At 39.9% G+C, this 16,344-nt stretch overlaps 1 protein-coding gene across 2 annotated transcripts in view; it reads left to right on the forward strand.

The window, feature by feature from the left end:
* SPOCK1 (SPARC (osteonectin), cwcv and kazal like domains proteoglycan 1) overlaps positions 1-16,344 on the forward strand; it is a 341,091-nt gene that overhangs the window by 309,579 nt on the left and 15,168 nt on the right. For both annotated transcript variants that reach the window (XM_075509673.1, XM_075509674.1), the window contains exon 7: positions 12,665-12,781. In XM_075509673.1, the coding sequence (XP_075365788.1) occupies positions 12,665-12,781 (117 nt within the window). The remainder of the gene's footprint in view (positions 1-12,664; positions 12,782-16,344) is intronic.

A 16,344-nucleotide genomic window follows, 5' to 3' on the forward strand; every position in this document is an offset into this window, starting at 1 on the left:
AATTAGTATTAGTCGTACATAGTTTTACTCATTTGGATTTACTCATCCAAATTTAACATTGATACTTTAAGCCATTCCACAGATTACTTTTTAAACAAGAGTTGATTATCACAGTTACTGAATCCTTTTGGGACCAAATTTATCAACCAAACTGCGATCCTCTATTAGCCACACAAAAATCAAACCACCCAGTTCTGCTGCCGGCTACCCTGTGACCAGTTTGGGTAGCAGAGGATTGAAATTTGGGACACTATTGTCCTGAAGGGTAATTGGGGGGATAGTGTCTGACTCTTTCCATTAGAAAAGTAGAATTATACTGACTAAGTGTGTAGAGCTGTGGATACCAGCTATGAGCAGTCATAGCACACGTAGTAGGAAATTATTTTTAATCCTTTGCAATGACACACACACAAAACAGCCTGCCGGTTATTAGCTTACAATAAAATAATGGGACTTTGTTCCTTTAATGTAATGACTGCTTTTTCTGAAAATGATAGGGATAACAAATATTGTACTAAAGGCCTGTAAGCCTACAGGTATTTTAATGTCCTGCTTTTAATGTCCAAGAACTTGTGGCAAAATAGGAAAAGTACGTTCCAGCTCTGTAGTGAATTAAAAAAAAAAAAAATTAAAAGGGCCAGAGTGTGAAAAGATATCCTTGCATATTTAAGGAGCATCAAAGGTACAATGAAATCTAAAATGCACAAGGCTACTTTTGAAGGGAGACCGAATAAGATATTCCAAAGGTCTTTCAGTGTACTGCACCTGGAGAAACCAGACTCAACTTTCAGTTGCACCCAAGTAAATTCAGAACCTTGGAAAAGCAGAATCAGGCCCATAGCCTAATTTTAATAGTATGGTCTAAATGTACTGAAATGCGGGGTACACGTTTGGACTGGACAGCCTGATAAATGAAAAAATCTAGGCAAAATTGGTTTAACTAAAGAAGCTGCCACTGGAAAGCTGCTGATGTTTGCACAAACGTAAAATTTTATCTGGAGCTCCGAATCCTCAGTTCTACAGGATGCCTTGCTGGACCTTTTACAAAATTTGTTAATTGCGAACACTTTGAGAGCATTGCTCCACGGCTGCTCTGATTAAATCATTATTCTGAAGAACGCCTACGAGGGCTGACAGGCGATAGGTCTGGAAGAACCACACTAGGTCTACGTTCAAAGGAGTGCCGCCGGCCCCCGCCCAGACCATTGCTCTTTCCTCGCCTGTTCTTTCAGCAGGTACAGTTCCAGCTATTTAATTTTCTGCAGAATGACTGAAGTTTAAATTAGATTCACATTGTTTTCACTTTGGCTTAAGCCATCAGCCAGTAAGCATCTAGGCCTGGGAAAGGGGATCTACTTTGCAGCCAGCCTTTTCTCCTTTTCTTTGCTTTTTTGCTCACGGACTTGTCTGTGCTTTAGGGAGATGATAATAATTGCTTCTACAAAGGCTTACAACTACCCTACAATACACCCTGTCAGCCTGGCCGCTTTCAAAGCTTTCTCAGCCACAGTTCCAAATCTGTCATTTTTTTTTAAAGAACAAATTCCTTTCACACAAGCCATTTTTATCCTTTTCAGAATTGCTCAGCTTATGGTTTTCATAATGCCACAGGATGGTTTTGATCTCGCTTGCCGCCTTTTTTTTTTTTTTTTGGATGTTAAATATTTTAATAGTGCAAATATTTAAAAAAAAATTGGGGCGTTTTCAATAAATCATATCCTTGAATACACAAAACTCAATCTTCCCTCTCAAAGACTTGAAAAATACACAAATGCTCATGAAGGGCTGAGAAAAGAATTGACATTTCTTTAAATGATTCTTCAAAATACGCATTAGTAGGAGATTTTTGCAACTCCATTCCATAATTTTTGAAGTTACTGATTCGCACAGCATCTAAGTGGCCAGCTGCTCATTAGTATGTTCATCTCACACTTTTCTTTATGCTGGTAAATGAAGTTTTGTAGCCATAGGAGGTACATGTCACAGTAGGTAAACAACAGGCAGTGGGGTTTTTGAGCCTTTTTTTTATCTACAGCCTTCCCTGACACTCAGCTCAGCTTAGCTATCCTCTTTTTAATCCCGGAGAAGTTTGCTTTGTGCTTTAGCAGCACCCCAGCTCTCCAGTCCAGAAGCAGAGGCCACAATGGCTCAGTGACTCTCTCAGCCAAAAGCTTGTTAAAAATTAAGCTGCTCCACCGCTTTGCCAGTGCAAATCCAAGTTCCTGAGCTCCGGTTCCGTAAGGGCGGAGGTTCTCCCTCGTTTCACACCCAGCTAAGGTCCCGTCATCTGGGAGTTTCCACAGTCCCCGTTGCTCACACCACAGGAGGCAGTTGTCTAAGCAGAAGCCAAACCCCTGCTTGTCATGCACCTCCTTCACCTCCAAAGTCATCTGCAGTGAGAAGTGTATTTCTAAATGCCTTTGTTAATGTGATGCATTTGAGCGTCGATGAGCCAACCTCGACAAGTGTGTTTGCTAATGTACCGATTGCTGTTCACCCCTGCGAAGTTAATGACATTTCACTGGTGTAACACTGGTTCCGATAAAATCCTATTCAGATCTTAAGTCCATTCAAATTTGATTCTCAAAATATGTTGCATTTCCTTACTAAAATTACTCCTTCACTTGGTTGTTTCATATTGCCCTGAATGCTGCGTTCCTACGCTGTATTTCTGGGTGGGATTTATGCATTTCTTGATTTTACAAGGTGCAGTAGTGCAGAGGTAGTTCTGATTTCCTTCCAGGTGATCTTTGCAATGCACAGGGGAGCTATGTTGTCTCATTTGCACTTTCTTACTGAATTTCAATCAGTTTTCCCAACAATTTGCTGGAAGAATTCCTGTGGGACATCTTCAAATGCTCCTAGCCCCATGCTGGCCAACAGCTCCTCATTTTCTCTTCTAGGGTTGTCTGTGTTTGCTCAGTTAAGAGTAATTCACCACATGACAACATTTTACATTAATGAAGCCCTGGTGGTATCAGATGTGATAACATTCAGCAGGGAACACAGAAAATAAGTACAGGGATATACACAGCATAAAATAAAAATCAGCTGATGTGCAAAAAAAGGTAATGAGGGGGAAAAAGAGTTTCTGCTAGCATATGCTGACTCACGAGTATCTCTCTCTCCGTCCTGCTCAAGCAGGCAAATTGGATTTATCTATCACTTTTCAGGGGTCCCTGAGGAAGCAAATAAAGATGGTGGACTCTGATAAAAATGAAGTGAATCTACTCAATTGCTTCCTCTTTCTTTTTGTATGATAGAGTACCGGTTCCTGGCAAAAAGGAGTCTTTCTAATAAATTCCTGGGTCCTTCTTGCAGCTTTTTGGCGGTATCCTAAATCACAGCAGGGACTCTGAGAAGGATGTGGGGTATTTTTTTTTCCTGTGGGGAAGCAGATCAGTCATTGAGCTCAGTGGCCCTCTGGAAATGCCCTGTGATAGATACACGGAGGCTGCGTAATAAGTGCTGCTTTTGCATCTCTATACGATGTTCTGCACGTAGTTTCTTCAGGTAGCAGCAGGGATCATTACCATAAGGGTGGATAGCCAAAATTGTACTTCCAGAATAGGCATCTACCAATCCAGCACACACTGGCATTTAGATCTTGCTAGCCATAAAACTAATACCTTTTCTCATTAAAACAAAACAAAACAAAAAAACCAATAACCATCTGGGAGCTTGTTAATTTTAGATTTGAACGAACTTACAGAGATGGAGTGGTGTCAGAAGAACAGAACTGTGTAAAAGAAGCAGTTTTATCCTATGAACAACTCAAAAAGTCAAGCATTTTAAAAGAACGGTATCAGATAATAATGAAGATCCCTGTTTACTATGACACTTCACAAAAATGATCTACTGCCATTGGGTTTTTTTCCTAATTCAGTTTAGATCCATCTGTGATTGCACAAGGAACTGTAAAAATTAGAAGTCTCTTACATTTCATTTCATATATAGCCATATTTTCAGCTTATTTTTTGAGAAGCGTTGCATGTGCTTATGCTCTAACATAGGCATTCTGTGAAATCATCTTATGTTTTTACTTTTTTCTCTATATATAATCTTTTAATTTATATTCTTGGCTGTTGCTTTCCCGCTCAGATTGAACATAAATAGATCTGCCCATTTCTTCTCAAATACTGTCAAATTATTTTACTACCTGAGTTTTGCTCTTTCAAGCCCCTGTGGTTTAACCCCAGAGCTCAAGGCCGTTTTCATTATGGAAGCTAGCAGCTGCCCTTATCATCAACAGCTCAAGTTATTTCTAACTATTGTAATTCAGAACATTTTTACTGAAGATCAGAATCTAAAATTTCTCTCTGTTCAGCTCTAGAAAGTGGAGCAAAACAACCTCTTGGGATGTGGAAAAGTTCAGCAGGTTGTCTTAACACTTTCAGCTGTGGATTTGGAAGGTCTGTAGGAAACAATTCCATCTAAAACTCAGATGTACACACTATGGTAGCCTATACTGTTTGCCTAAAAATAACCGTCCCTCAGTTCCCTCATTTTAACCCACATGAGTTTTCTTTCTACTCTTAATTATTCTTCCCGCTTTGCTTATTTATTATTTCAGGTGCCTAAGAGTACAATATCTGCTAAGCTGTTAGCAGCAAGGGAGGCAAGAGGGGAGATGACGACTCTACTAAGACTTTTTTCATCCAGAGCACAGCCTGAACTTCTGGAAAAGTCCATTCAGTTAGACAGTTTTATTTGCTCTGGTTTTGTTTTCAGTTGATATAACTCTGTCTACTCCTCCTTTCAGGTGAGATGACGCAATCCGAATGAGAACATTAGGGTGAGCTGGCAAATGGATTTTGGGAGGCTAAGAACCATGCAGGAGATAATTTTAATTAGTACCTGACATGGTCAAAATGTCACGAAGGATGTTACTCCCACAAGCCTTCCTACCCAGTTCCGACGGACCCCCAGCATTGTTAGAGCTTGGATGTATTTAAAATAAGCCCCCAGGCTTCTTAAGCACCTAGCAAAGATGAACTTCCCAGGGTTTTCACAATTAATGCAAGCACAAAAGGAACTAGCATTAAGTACTACAAAAGCAGATGTACACGTTGCCTACAGCTTTAGAGAGTGAGCTTTGTAGCTCTCAATCTTTGTTTATACAGTTCTAGCTGAGCTTTGTGTTCAAAATGTACCATTTTAAAGAAGTTTCAGATCAAAGCCTGTTTCGTCTTCCCAGTAACTCAGCTGCTCCCGTAATCATCTCAAAGTCTGAACTGCAGGGTCTTGGCATCTGCTGCTGTATTTATAAGACAAGGCAAAACCAGTGACAGAAGGATCAGAGGTGGTTATCAGCATAGGTGTCAACCCTGTGGAAGAATAGCCAGTGAATGCCAAAAATGCAGTACGACAACTATACCTGCGTAGAACTTTGTCGTGAAATGTTGGTGACTAAGGGATTTTAAAATCTGGAGGGATTTTAAATGAAAGGCAGTCATTTATTGAACCAGCAAGGCATGTTTGGAATGCAATCCCTTTCCTTAGAGTGATAGTAAACAATCCATTCCTGTCTACTTCATAAAATTATTGGCATAATACTTCATTTTTTATTGTTATAAGAAGTTGCCTGAGGCCTCAACGAAAAGAGCAAATTAGAGCATGCCCTGTCCAACCCAGAATGGTGAAATATTTGTGAAGGTAATTATCGCCACAATTGCATCACCAAAATATCATGTATAAAACACTTGGAGTCATCTACAAGTCACGTATACGTGTGTATGTTTATATGCGTGTGCGTGTAGTTGCATTTGAAGTGGAGGGTTAGCACAGCACTGAATTTCTCTTGATGTTTACTCTCAAATCAGCTCCTGCAGCAGCAGTTTTTAGAACATGCTTTGTATTTTGCATGACTGGCAGCAGACCCACTCCCTGAAGCCTCAACCCGATACGATTTTTTTTACTTTTGTTTTAAAGCCTACAGTGATAATCTGCACACATATGGACACAATTATAGCAGGGTGAAATAAGTTGTTGACTTACCTACAAGAGGGAAAATGTAGTGAAGTTTGTCAGAGAAAGCGTGGTTAAAATTGCCACATTTTCTTTTTATACAAAGAATAATATAAAAATTAGTACTGAGTATGAAAGATGAGCATTACCTCCCATCAGCTTCCATGCTATGATACATTTACGTCAAACCTTTTTAAATAGTGTTATTACATTGTCTTAAATATGTGTTTTACCATGACTAAATTTACCATTTACTAAATATGTGTTTAACTGCACCCGATTGTCATGTTAGTCTTCAAAAATACAGAAATGAGACTTTTTTTTTTTCCCCCTTCTGAATTGTTGAAACTATGCCTGTCCTCTTTCTAACTGGGGGAATATACTATCACTATTGGGCAATGTCACGTAGATTTGTGCTATGTCACATTTTAATCAAAACTAAATGGACTTGTCCTCCAGGCTCACAGGACAAACGACTGAACGGCTTGTTACGACTAACATGTCTTACAAATACAGCTGGTTTTCTGCTTGTGAGCCAGGCAGCAAGCAAGGCTAGTTTCCATTAAGGCATCCACTCCCTCTTGCTGCTCAGGGAACTCCAAGTCTGAAATTGCAGACTACGGACTGAGATGGGCTCTCTTGCAATGTTTTCCAATTTTTATTCGCTTATGTGGCTGGTCACGTCGATCACAACGCATTGGTTCTGCTCCATGGCAGGACATTTGCATCTTTTTAACAGGTGACTCAAAATTAGTGACATGTTTCTAAGCTGAATTCTCTCATGGCGGTTGGAAAGGGCACTAACCTCAGTGGCTAAATATGCATTTTTAAAGCTTTTGTTTCATTTCTTCTTTTAATTTCTCCGCATTTGCTGTTTCTTTTCCTCTACAGTACAGAAATAGTTGAAACTAGCCCAACTCTCAGGAAATGTTCACATTCTTGGCATTCAGGGAATAGGGAATTTACTCCTCAATCTCTACTTAAGAGACTATTTAGTATTGTACAATGATAGGAACCCAAAAAACCACTCTCTCCACATGTAATTGGTAAAAATGTAGTACTGTTTGTAAGAATGATGATTGTAATAATAACAATAGTAATGGTAAGGCAACAGATACATGCCAGATAGATGACTGGTAGCAGAGCAGTCAAATGATACAAAAACCAGGTTACGCGCATTCTGTGAGGCTGGTGGCATAGCTTGCTCATTGTGAAATACAATGCAATGTATCACTCTCACTTTTTTCTGGACAATATGGACTCCTTGCTTGTCACATAGTACCAGAACATTATAGCAGCAAGCGAGACATTAAAGCAGTAATGCAGTAATATAGTTCCTCAGTACTAAGTTTTGTTCAGAGTTAACTGCAGGATGAGCCATAAGGCTTGTTTTGTTGGTGGCTGGAGATTTTACAGTATTGTTTTGCTAGGCTGGTAAAAATGGGATGTGAGAGAACATTCAATACTGATTTAATCTTATGCTTCTACAGGTAAGTTCAGTTTTAATGTTGATTTCTGGCACTGAGCACTTTTGAAAGTCCCTCCCTGAAAGAGTGAAATCAAATATTATACTGTTAATTTTCACCACCAATGTATATAGATTAGTATCTGTAGAGCTGAAAAAGTCCATAATGGAAGCACACCTATAAAAACCTGAGCCTTTACAGCATGCTAATGGCTTTCCATTAGGTCAGATTAATGTTTTCTGCTTGGTGAAAATAGGTATTTAGCAACAGTGCTTTCAGTTTGTTAGGAATAAATAACTGCCGGACCAATTGCTTCACCCTTGGGAGTAAATCTGCACTTTCAGTGCTTGCTATTAAATCACTTCTGCAGGATGATTCGTAACATCTGCAGCTTCAGATTTGAGGATGTCGGCTGGATCCAGCAGGAAATATATCCTCCTCCTGCCTTCACGTTGCCGTCACTGAGAGAAGTGACAGATTCTGCCGCTGCTCGCGGTCCCACTGCCACGTCAGGTGCAGGGCACTGCGCACTGTGATAAAGTTGACAAGCTGGATGTTAACCAACTTGCCTCACCATCCCGGTTTGTAACAGCAGCAATACCAACCTGCCGCATGCAGGGACGTCGTGGGCTACGCGACGGATGTCATGGACGAGCATCAGCAGTGAAGGATCCAGGAATTAATGTTATGTGGGGACCTGGTATCAGAGGGTTGCTAAGGCGGAACTTGCAGTGACATCGATAAAACAAGGATGAAGTCTTGTGTTTTTTCCCTTTTTAAAAGGCGTAGGGAAAGATTTGAAGCCGGACTCTCTTATCTTGAAGAAAATACACACAGAAGTGAAAATGCTTATTTGCATGTGTTTGCACTTGTGTCTTTTTCACAGCAGTAGAGTTTGAAATGGTTGTTGACAGTTGACTGGACAGATTTCAGTTGCTAGAGAGAGGCTACGGAGAAGCTCCTCCCTTGGTGTTTCTCTTCATCCCAGATTTTTTAATCAGTGCTTCAAGTCATGTCAGTATCCATATTGTTTGCAGCCTACGTATTTTCCCCTTATAGATCTTCAAATAGCAAGAGACCCATTATCACATCTATTCCTCCTACAGCCTTATTCTTCTCATCTGAGAAATGTTTCTTGGAACTTCTATTAATAGTAAAGAGGTACATTTGCACTGTATTTTTCATGAAGAGGGGTCTTAAAAATGCTTTATAATTTATACTAATGCAAATTTATATATGGGGATCTTAGATCTGGGGCTCCTCAGAGCTACGCTTCCTAATTGTTTGATATGTAACTAATGGGCTCTACCACCAGAAATCAATCATTAAGTGCTCTGGTTCCTAGATACCCAGCTGGAGGCTAGGCCTGTCTTTGTGTTAAGCTCATGCCCTCTGAATGTCAATCCACTTTAAAGTGTCTAAAATAATGTGTCCCAAAACAAACAAATTCAGAATGATTATAGACTTCTGAAAATGTTCAAATAAAATAAATAAAATAGAATGCAGTTCCATTAGGCAGAGAGGCAGAATCTTTTTAACCATGCATGGTAGCATTAAAATAAAATTTAATATAAAAAATGTAAAATAATGCTTCCTCTATTTTAATGTGCGGGAGAAAGTAAGTTTGAGGGCATGGAATACTTGAATAGAAGTTTAACTGAACTTTGCATTAAATTTTTGAAGTCTCATGAAGAAATTTATTATTCACTACGTATGAACTGTTTTACTCATGAAACAGTAGTTATTCTTCTGAAGAAAGACTGAGTCCTGCGAGAGAACCTCAACATAATATCCACTGTTGAATCATCCTTAAGCAACATACTTAAGGAATATCTCAGTTATTCACAAAAAACCTCTCCAGTATGCAGAAAACTCCAGTTCTGGACTTACTGTCAAGTCGTGCCTCAGACCGAATTCCAAAGGAAATCTTCGGGGTTTGTGGCATTTTGCAGACTTGTCGGTGAAAACAAGAGAAAGCATCATCCAGGGTGCAGTTTTAAAGACTGACCTGAGAGGGAGTGAACGAGGCAGTCTTCTTGGAAGCTACGGCATAGAAGAAGCTGAAAGTCTATTCTTGCTCCATCAAAATCAAGAGAAATATTGTTAGGGAATGCCAGGAGGATACAGGGGTCTTGTGTCTGTTTGAGCAGCCATAGGGTATAACTGAGCTGATGTGGGTCATGGATTGCAGCACTCGGGTGATGGCAGAGAACTGGTGTAAGTAGGAATGCACGTGGGCATGGTGAAAGCTGGTTCTTGACACATCTGGCATTAGAGACAAGCAAAAAAGAAATATAATGACTTCATTACGAATGGCATTTTACAGATCCTGACATGTTTGATTGGCTGGACTATAGAGCGAAATCATTTCAAGTCTGATTTACCGTTAATTAATCTACTTCTGTTCCGCTTACACCATGCATTCAATCCTGTTTTCTATTGCAGTTTAAAAGCGTGGATTCGAATTTCCTCAGTCAATGCAGTTTAAACCAAATGACCACTTTGCAAAATTTATTTGAGAGACGTTAGTTTGGCACTGGGAAGGCCATTCCGCATGGTGCCGAGGCCGGGAGCGGAGGCGAGAGTGCTCCAAGCTCCTGCCCGGCGCTGCGCTGGCAGGATGGCATTGCAAGTTGGAGAGCAAATACAGTATCCCTCAGAGCATTTTGCTGACCTTAGGTTTCTGTGGTGTCTAGAGTTGTCTTTGTATTTCAAAGTACACAAATCTGAGTAAGGAAAACAGCCCTAGGGGGTATTTTCTTTAATATTATTTTTTTTCCCTGTGGCTTGTTGACTGTGAAGCTCAGTGTACCTGTACAGAAGGCATGATGAGGGTGCCAGGAAGGCACAGGAATGGGTGTTTGTAGTCCAGAATTCCAGCCTTGGCTTCCTAAAGATGTCATGTGCCCCAATAAATATTTAATAAGTATCAGGTTTGCACAATAAGACTACATTACTCATTTCTTGGACAACTGAATCCTTTTTTTTTCACCCACTTGATATAATCAGTAGTCAAAGCTGTGTTTATGTGTGCAGTTTTGACTGGAGATACATTTGTGAAATATTCTGAACATACGGATAACCTGTCATGTATGAGGTATTGGCTAAACAACACTTACTTGTTATGCACTATAGTTCTCTTTTTTTTCCTTTGCAAAACTGACTTTCAAAGGACAAGACGGCTACTTGGCAGAAGGAAAGGAAAGATACTGCCTGCTTTTAATTCTGAAAGATGATACGATTATCAGTACACTCCTTCTCAGAAAACATTTGTGAAGACAGGTTATTGAAAAGAAGGCTATTATGGTCTCCCATGTTGCTGTAGTTGCCTAATAATATTTTGGCAAAAATTATGTCTGATGAAAATCAGCTGATGACAAGTCAACAGGGGATGCAGGAACAGCATCTCCCATCCCCTGTAAAAGAAGTATCTCCATCACTTCTAACATGTATCTAGGTGCCCAACTCCTGTTGAAAGTAGTGCATCATGGAAATTTCTTTATCTTTATGGATCTAAATTCACAAAATAAGAAACCGTTCGTGCCCGTCTAGAGCTACTTCATTCCTGAATATTTATTACCTATAAAATTCGTTTTCTTCCTGCCCTCGCACTCCTTCAGGCAACATCTCCTGATGGGGACTTTTTACAGGCAGGATGATGGAATTTGTTCTGCTATTGCTTCTGTTGTGATTTTTCTCTGATAAAAGACTTTGTTTGTGAGTAACAGCCAAGGAACAACAGTGGCACGAGATGTTCCTTATAGAAGAGATGGCATGGTGGGCTCAAAAATCCTGTCACTCTATGATTTTTGTCTTAACTTGCAACGATAAGGTAGTTTACAATGGGTACAATATAATGTTAATTTAAGTGAGAAAATAAAGTGATAAGCTTTTTCAGTAATGTAAGCCACTTTACAGTTCATACTGCATCATCTTCCATTTATTTTACATTAATTGCTGGTTTTTTTCTTCAAGACCCGATTTTCCCTTCCCTGGACTCAGCCTTAGTGGGATAGTGATCTTCATATTTTTATCTTTGATAGGAAAATCTATGAAACTCTTCCAGCATTACAGAAAAATGGGAAAATCTTCCCCCCCCCCCCCCCCCCCCCCCCCCCCCCGCTAAAAAACTTTCGACTTGGAAAAAGCTCTAATGTCCTGTTTGTAACTTCAGGGTTATTTCTGACCCAAAAAACCCCTGTGAGAACAAATAAATACTCACCACAGCCATGAGACATCAGCAAGTTCATTGCAGTCAGTGGAGCAGTGAGTTTAACTTGGGAAGACAAGCTGTGGGACTCAATTGTTCTTCAATAAGGTGGAAGGAGGAATATTATAATGTGCAGTGAATTGGAGAAGACATATTGTGGCTTGCCCTGTGAAGGATGTCTGCCTCTATGGCATAAAATCTTGCTCTGTATTCCAAGAAATGTCATTTAAAATGTAGAATGAGTGCACAGCAGGAATAATAAAATTGTCTGAGCATGTGAATTTTAAGCACTAAACATGATACAGAAACAAGAATATTTTTTCTGACAGAAACTGGTGACTAATGCAGCTTCCTTCCTTAAAAATATTTACTTCAGCTGGACATTAATCTCTTGGCAGAAATTTCTAGAAAAATTAGATATTTCTCGGTAAAAATTTATACGGAAATAAATGTTTTACCTAGCTAACAAAATGGAATTGACAACCTTCAGAGGTGGCAAAGTCTCATTTGCAGTAGAACTAGAGCAACATAACAATTTTCTTTTTTATGTATATAAATAAGTATATATATTTCCTATTACTGTGATAATAGCCTTATACTAAGCCAAATGTGGTTATAAATTATTCCTAGCATCTTGTTCGAGTAGTATGTCTAGGCAAGTATGTCCCTCCTCCCCATCTGTTTGACTGATATTTTTCTCTGAAATCCTAAAAGGTGAAAACATTTAGGTTAAATAGTCGCATAGCTCTCACAATTGAGAACCTGCGGGTAGCTCTCTGTGTCGCTTCTTCCATCACAAATCACGTCAGCTGCTGAGGAAGTACTTGAGTACAACTTATAATTCATAATGACTTACATTTTCTTTTTAACTTGCATCCTTTTCCCTAACCTTCTCTTTTACTTCAGAGCTCGTAATGAGAAGGCCTTTACAGCCATAAACAATGTTTTTCTAATCGACTATCTGCTGAAAGGTTTTTCGCTGGTGCTCTTGATTCAGACCGGTCCTTTGTTCTTTTCCTAGCTTGCACAGACAAAGAATTGAGGAATCTCGCTTCGCGACTAAAAGACTGGTTCGGTGCTCTTCACGAGGACGCGAATCGTGTCATCAAACCAACGAGCTCGGAGACGGCACAAGGCAGTAAGCAAACACCTTTCCCATTGAACACTGAGTGTTGCAGGCAGCTTTGCAGCCTGAGAGCGCGTTCAGCTGAGCACAGCCGTTAGTGCCACCATGTCACGTCAAGCAGGTGCCAGCAAGGAGAGTAAGCAGGTACGCGGGAGACCTCATCCTGCAAATAAATAGCTGCACCGTTTTCTAAAGGAGCTGCAGTCGTTCTGTGCTCTCTCTGGCCCAAACCGCTCTAAAAACTGGCGGTCAGAGACAGAGAGACCTTTACAAGTTAATCAGGCAGATAACTGCGTCTGAAAGCCATGGAGGTCACATCTATACTAGTAAATAAAACTGCTCAGGGACTTTTCTCAAGCCCTGAGGTTAACTAGCATGACATAGTTCATGTCTGTACAGTTAAACTCCATGACCCTCCAAATCAGTGTGGCTGCATCCAAATCACTTCTTGGGGATGGACCGTGGTGTATTCTTACCTCCCAGTTTATGGCCAAGCATTATCTGACCCAATGTCAGTGGCATGAGCCAAAAACAAGGCATACAAGCATAAGGAAAATCATGCCAATGTTGGAAAGGACTCAGATTTTATTTTGCAATTTCTTGCTAACACCTTATATAAGAGAAAGAATAATAAAAACGTCTGCATTGAAGCCACAGAGCTGGAATAGTTAAATGGTGTGGAAAGCTGGAACCTGTTGTGTCCCAGGTATTTAATAACACCATCTTTGCTTCCTTTGATGTTTGGGGTTTTTTTAAGAAAGGAAGAAAATGAACAGTTTAGAGGACATTTACTCTCTGTGGGTTTAGCCAACATGACTGATTTTGATGTCATTTACCCACGAGGGAAGGGAAAGATTCAGATAACAGCATCAAAAGAGGTCATGTTCATCAGAGAGCAGATGCAAATTTATTTTCTGTAAGGACTCATTAATCCTTTTAAATAGTATGTCCCAAAACACGTGGGCCCCTGGGTTGCAAAGTAGGATGCACAAGTTTTATCTAGGTGTGTGACTCACCTTGACTTCACTGCCCTGATTCTCTGGTACAAGCTGCCTAAAGCCAGGTTTGCACACACAGAATTTAAAGGGTTCAGTCAACTGCTCCTTTTTACGGCTCTTTTGACCGCAGTGCCTAGTTTCCCTGTAGTGTGAGGCTGGAGAGGCTAAACATGCAGTAGAGCAGACCCAGCACATCAGGATGGACACTTTCCGTTGGTCCATGTCTCCACAGCCACTCTGCTTTTGTGCTGCTTCTGAGCTTGTGTAGCAATAGATTGCCTCTTCCTAAAGAGACAGAATATACCACAGGCTATATTGCTCAAAACTGTAGTCAAACCTCATTAGTGCCAAGTAATTGTATCTTAAAACTATGTGGTGAAACAAGCCATGTTCTGTGTAAATGATCTTTTTCATATGTCCCTTACTTTCCATAGTGTTTACAACAAAGTCAGTATCTTTAAAACCGTTATGTCCTACTTATTTCTTAAACAGTACTCCAAAAAAGGATATTATCATGCAGAGGAAGCCGAACCATAGTGCAAAAAGACAACTGGATGTACAGCTAATCATGGCTTCAAGATGTGAATTCATTTCAGACCCCATGACAGAAAACACCAGAGACTTAAAACTTTGTCTGAAGTCCTTTAGGCCCAGAACCACATGAAATCTCATTTTATCAGATTGTCAAAAGGATGTTTTTCATGCAGATGACCTGTGAGCTGCTCATGAGGGCCTTACCAACGGCCAAAGACCAAATTTATTCCTAAAGGTGTTGGGTCTTTTTTTTTTGCTGAAGCAATTTCAGTGAGAAAAACATTCCTGGTAATTCTGCAGTGTTTGCTCTGATTCACAGAGGAGCTGTTATCTCTTTTTAGTTTAGTTTGATTCCTGGCAGCTTTTATATGAAAGGCTGCCTTGATGATCTTAAACACTTGATCTCGACAATGTTCATTTTTAGACTGTTGACTTAGTTTGGCACATGTTCTTATTTTCTTATATGTCAGTTAAAAAAAAAAAAAGAAAGAAACTTTATGAGTTAAGATGCCTAACTCGTTTTTGAATGCCACAAAACTTGGGCTTGTTTTTCTTTTTAAGAGTTTGCAACAGTATTCATGAATTAATCTGCATGTGCCAAATTCTGCAGCTCCAATTCTCTCTGGTAGCACTGAAAATACACACAGAGTAAGGACGGCAGTATTTGGCTTCCTCCGACTTCAAACATTTGTAAAAATGAAAGACATCTTAACCAGGGCTCAGAATTCAAAGCAAAGTTCATATACCCAAGCTGAAAAAAAGAATTTGTGTGAATCCTGGCAAACAGGACACACACAGCTCTGGAAATACACTCTGATGTACACATTGCCCTTTTTTTATTGCTCTGCGTGTGTTGCCCTCCTCACCAGGCTGATCACTTCATTAAACTGAACTGGTTTGGTTATGCCTGTAGAGTCTTAAAAGGCACGCACATCCTCAAAGTAATCCCTTTTGGGTATGCCCCTGTGGCAGTAAAAGGAACAGATGGTGGGATGCGATGACTACGATGCCTCGGACACATCAGCTGTCTAGAGAAGGTGTTCCAGCAGAGATTTCTCTATGCTACATTAAATTTTCAAGATGTTTCTGTGAGTGTAAATAAGCTTTTTGAGTGTATTAAGTTCACCCCCAGGTGAAGGAAAAAAAGTACACTTTTTTTTTTTTTTTTTTTAACTCTCTCGAAAGGAAAAGGATGAGGGCAAGTCGTTGTGTTTGAAATCTCAAACCATCATTCGATGAACTATCCACCAGATCCCAGCAAAGCACCATAGGCTGGGAACTTTGTCTTCTGCAGGCTTGGTACAATTGTAATCTCCTCAATAAATAATATAAGCAACTCTGGGACATGCGTTGACATAAGGAAATAATAAAACTAATTAGGTAGTAAGATCAGGTTCAAATTGCTCCTGAGCCTGTCGATAATTCATAACATTCCCATATTGTATCTTGATAGTCTCTTTGGTTGGAATGGGAGTTGTTTTTCTTTTACTAGAGGTCTCTGCAATATAAAGGATTTTTTCTGGGGAACATTTCTTCTCCTTCCTTTATTTTAAGTGATGGGGGAAATTAGGTTAATTATTCCCCTGTTAATTTAATTGTAGTATACTTTAATAAAATAAAACTGGCTCATGTAAGTCAACTCTTGAAGGGGGAAAATAATTTTATGTGCCATAAAGGTGTGTTTATTTTTAATTAGGATTTTCACTTAAAGACTTTTTTAAATTTAATTCCATTTAATTCAGAGGAGGTGGAGCATTTTACATGTTAATGGGATATGAGACTTTTACGTGTAGGTCACCGGTTTGATTTCCTTCCAGATCTGTAGTGAATGAAAGTTGTTAGGATGCTGAACAGCTGTCAGTCGGAATGAGAAACACGATGGTCTCACTCCAGGTCCTTGTGAGCAGGTGTCCAACCGAGAGCAACCACCGCCACAACTGACATTAATTGGCATCCGTGTTGGCAGCCTCTGCCAAGGAGCCAAGAACAGGAGGGATGCGGAGCCTGCACCCTTCTCTTGCCTCTCACCGTAGGCACTGCAGC

The sequence above is a fragment of the Mycteria americana genome, chromosome 8 (assembly GCF_035582795.1).
Source record: "Mycteria americana isolate JAX WOST 10 ecotype Jacksonville Zoo and Gardens chromosome 8, USCA_MyAme_1.0, whole genome shotgun sequence".
Lineage (NCBI taxonomy): Eukaryota > Metazoa > Chordata > Aves > Ciconiiformes > Ciconiidae > Mycteria > Mycteria americana.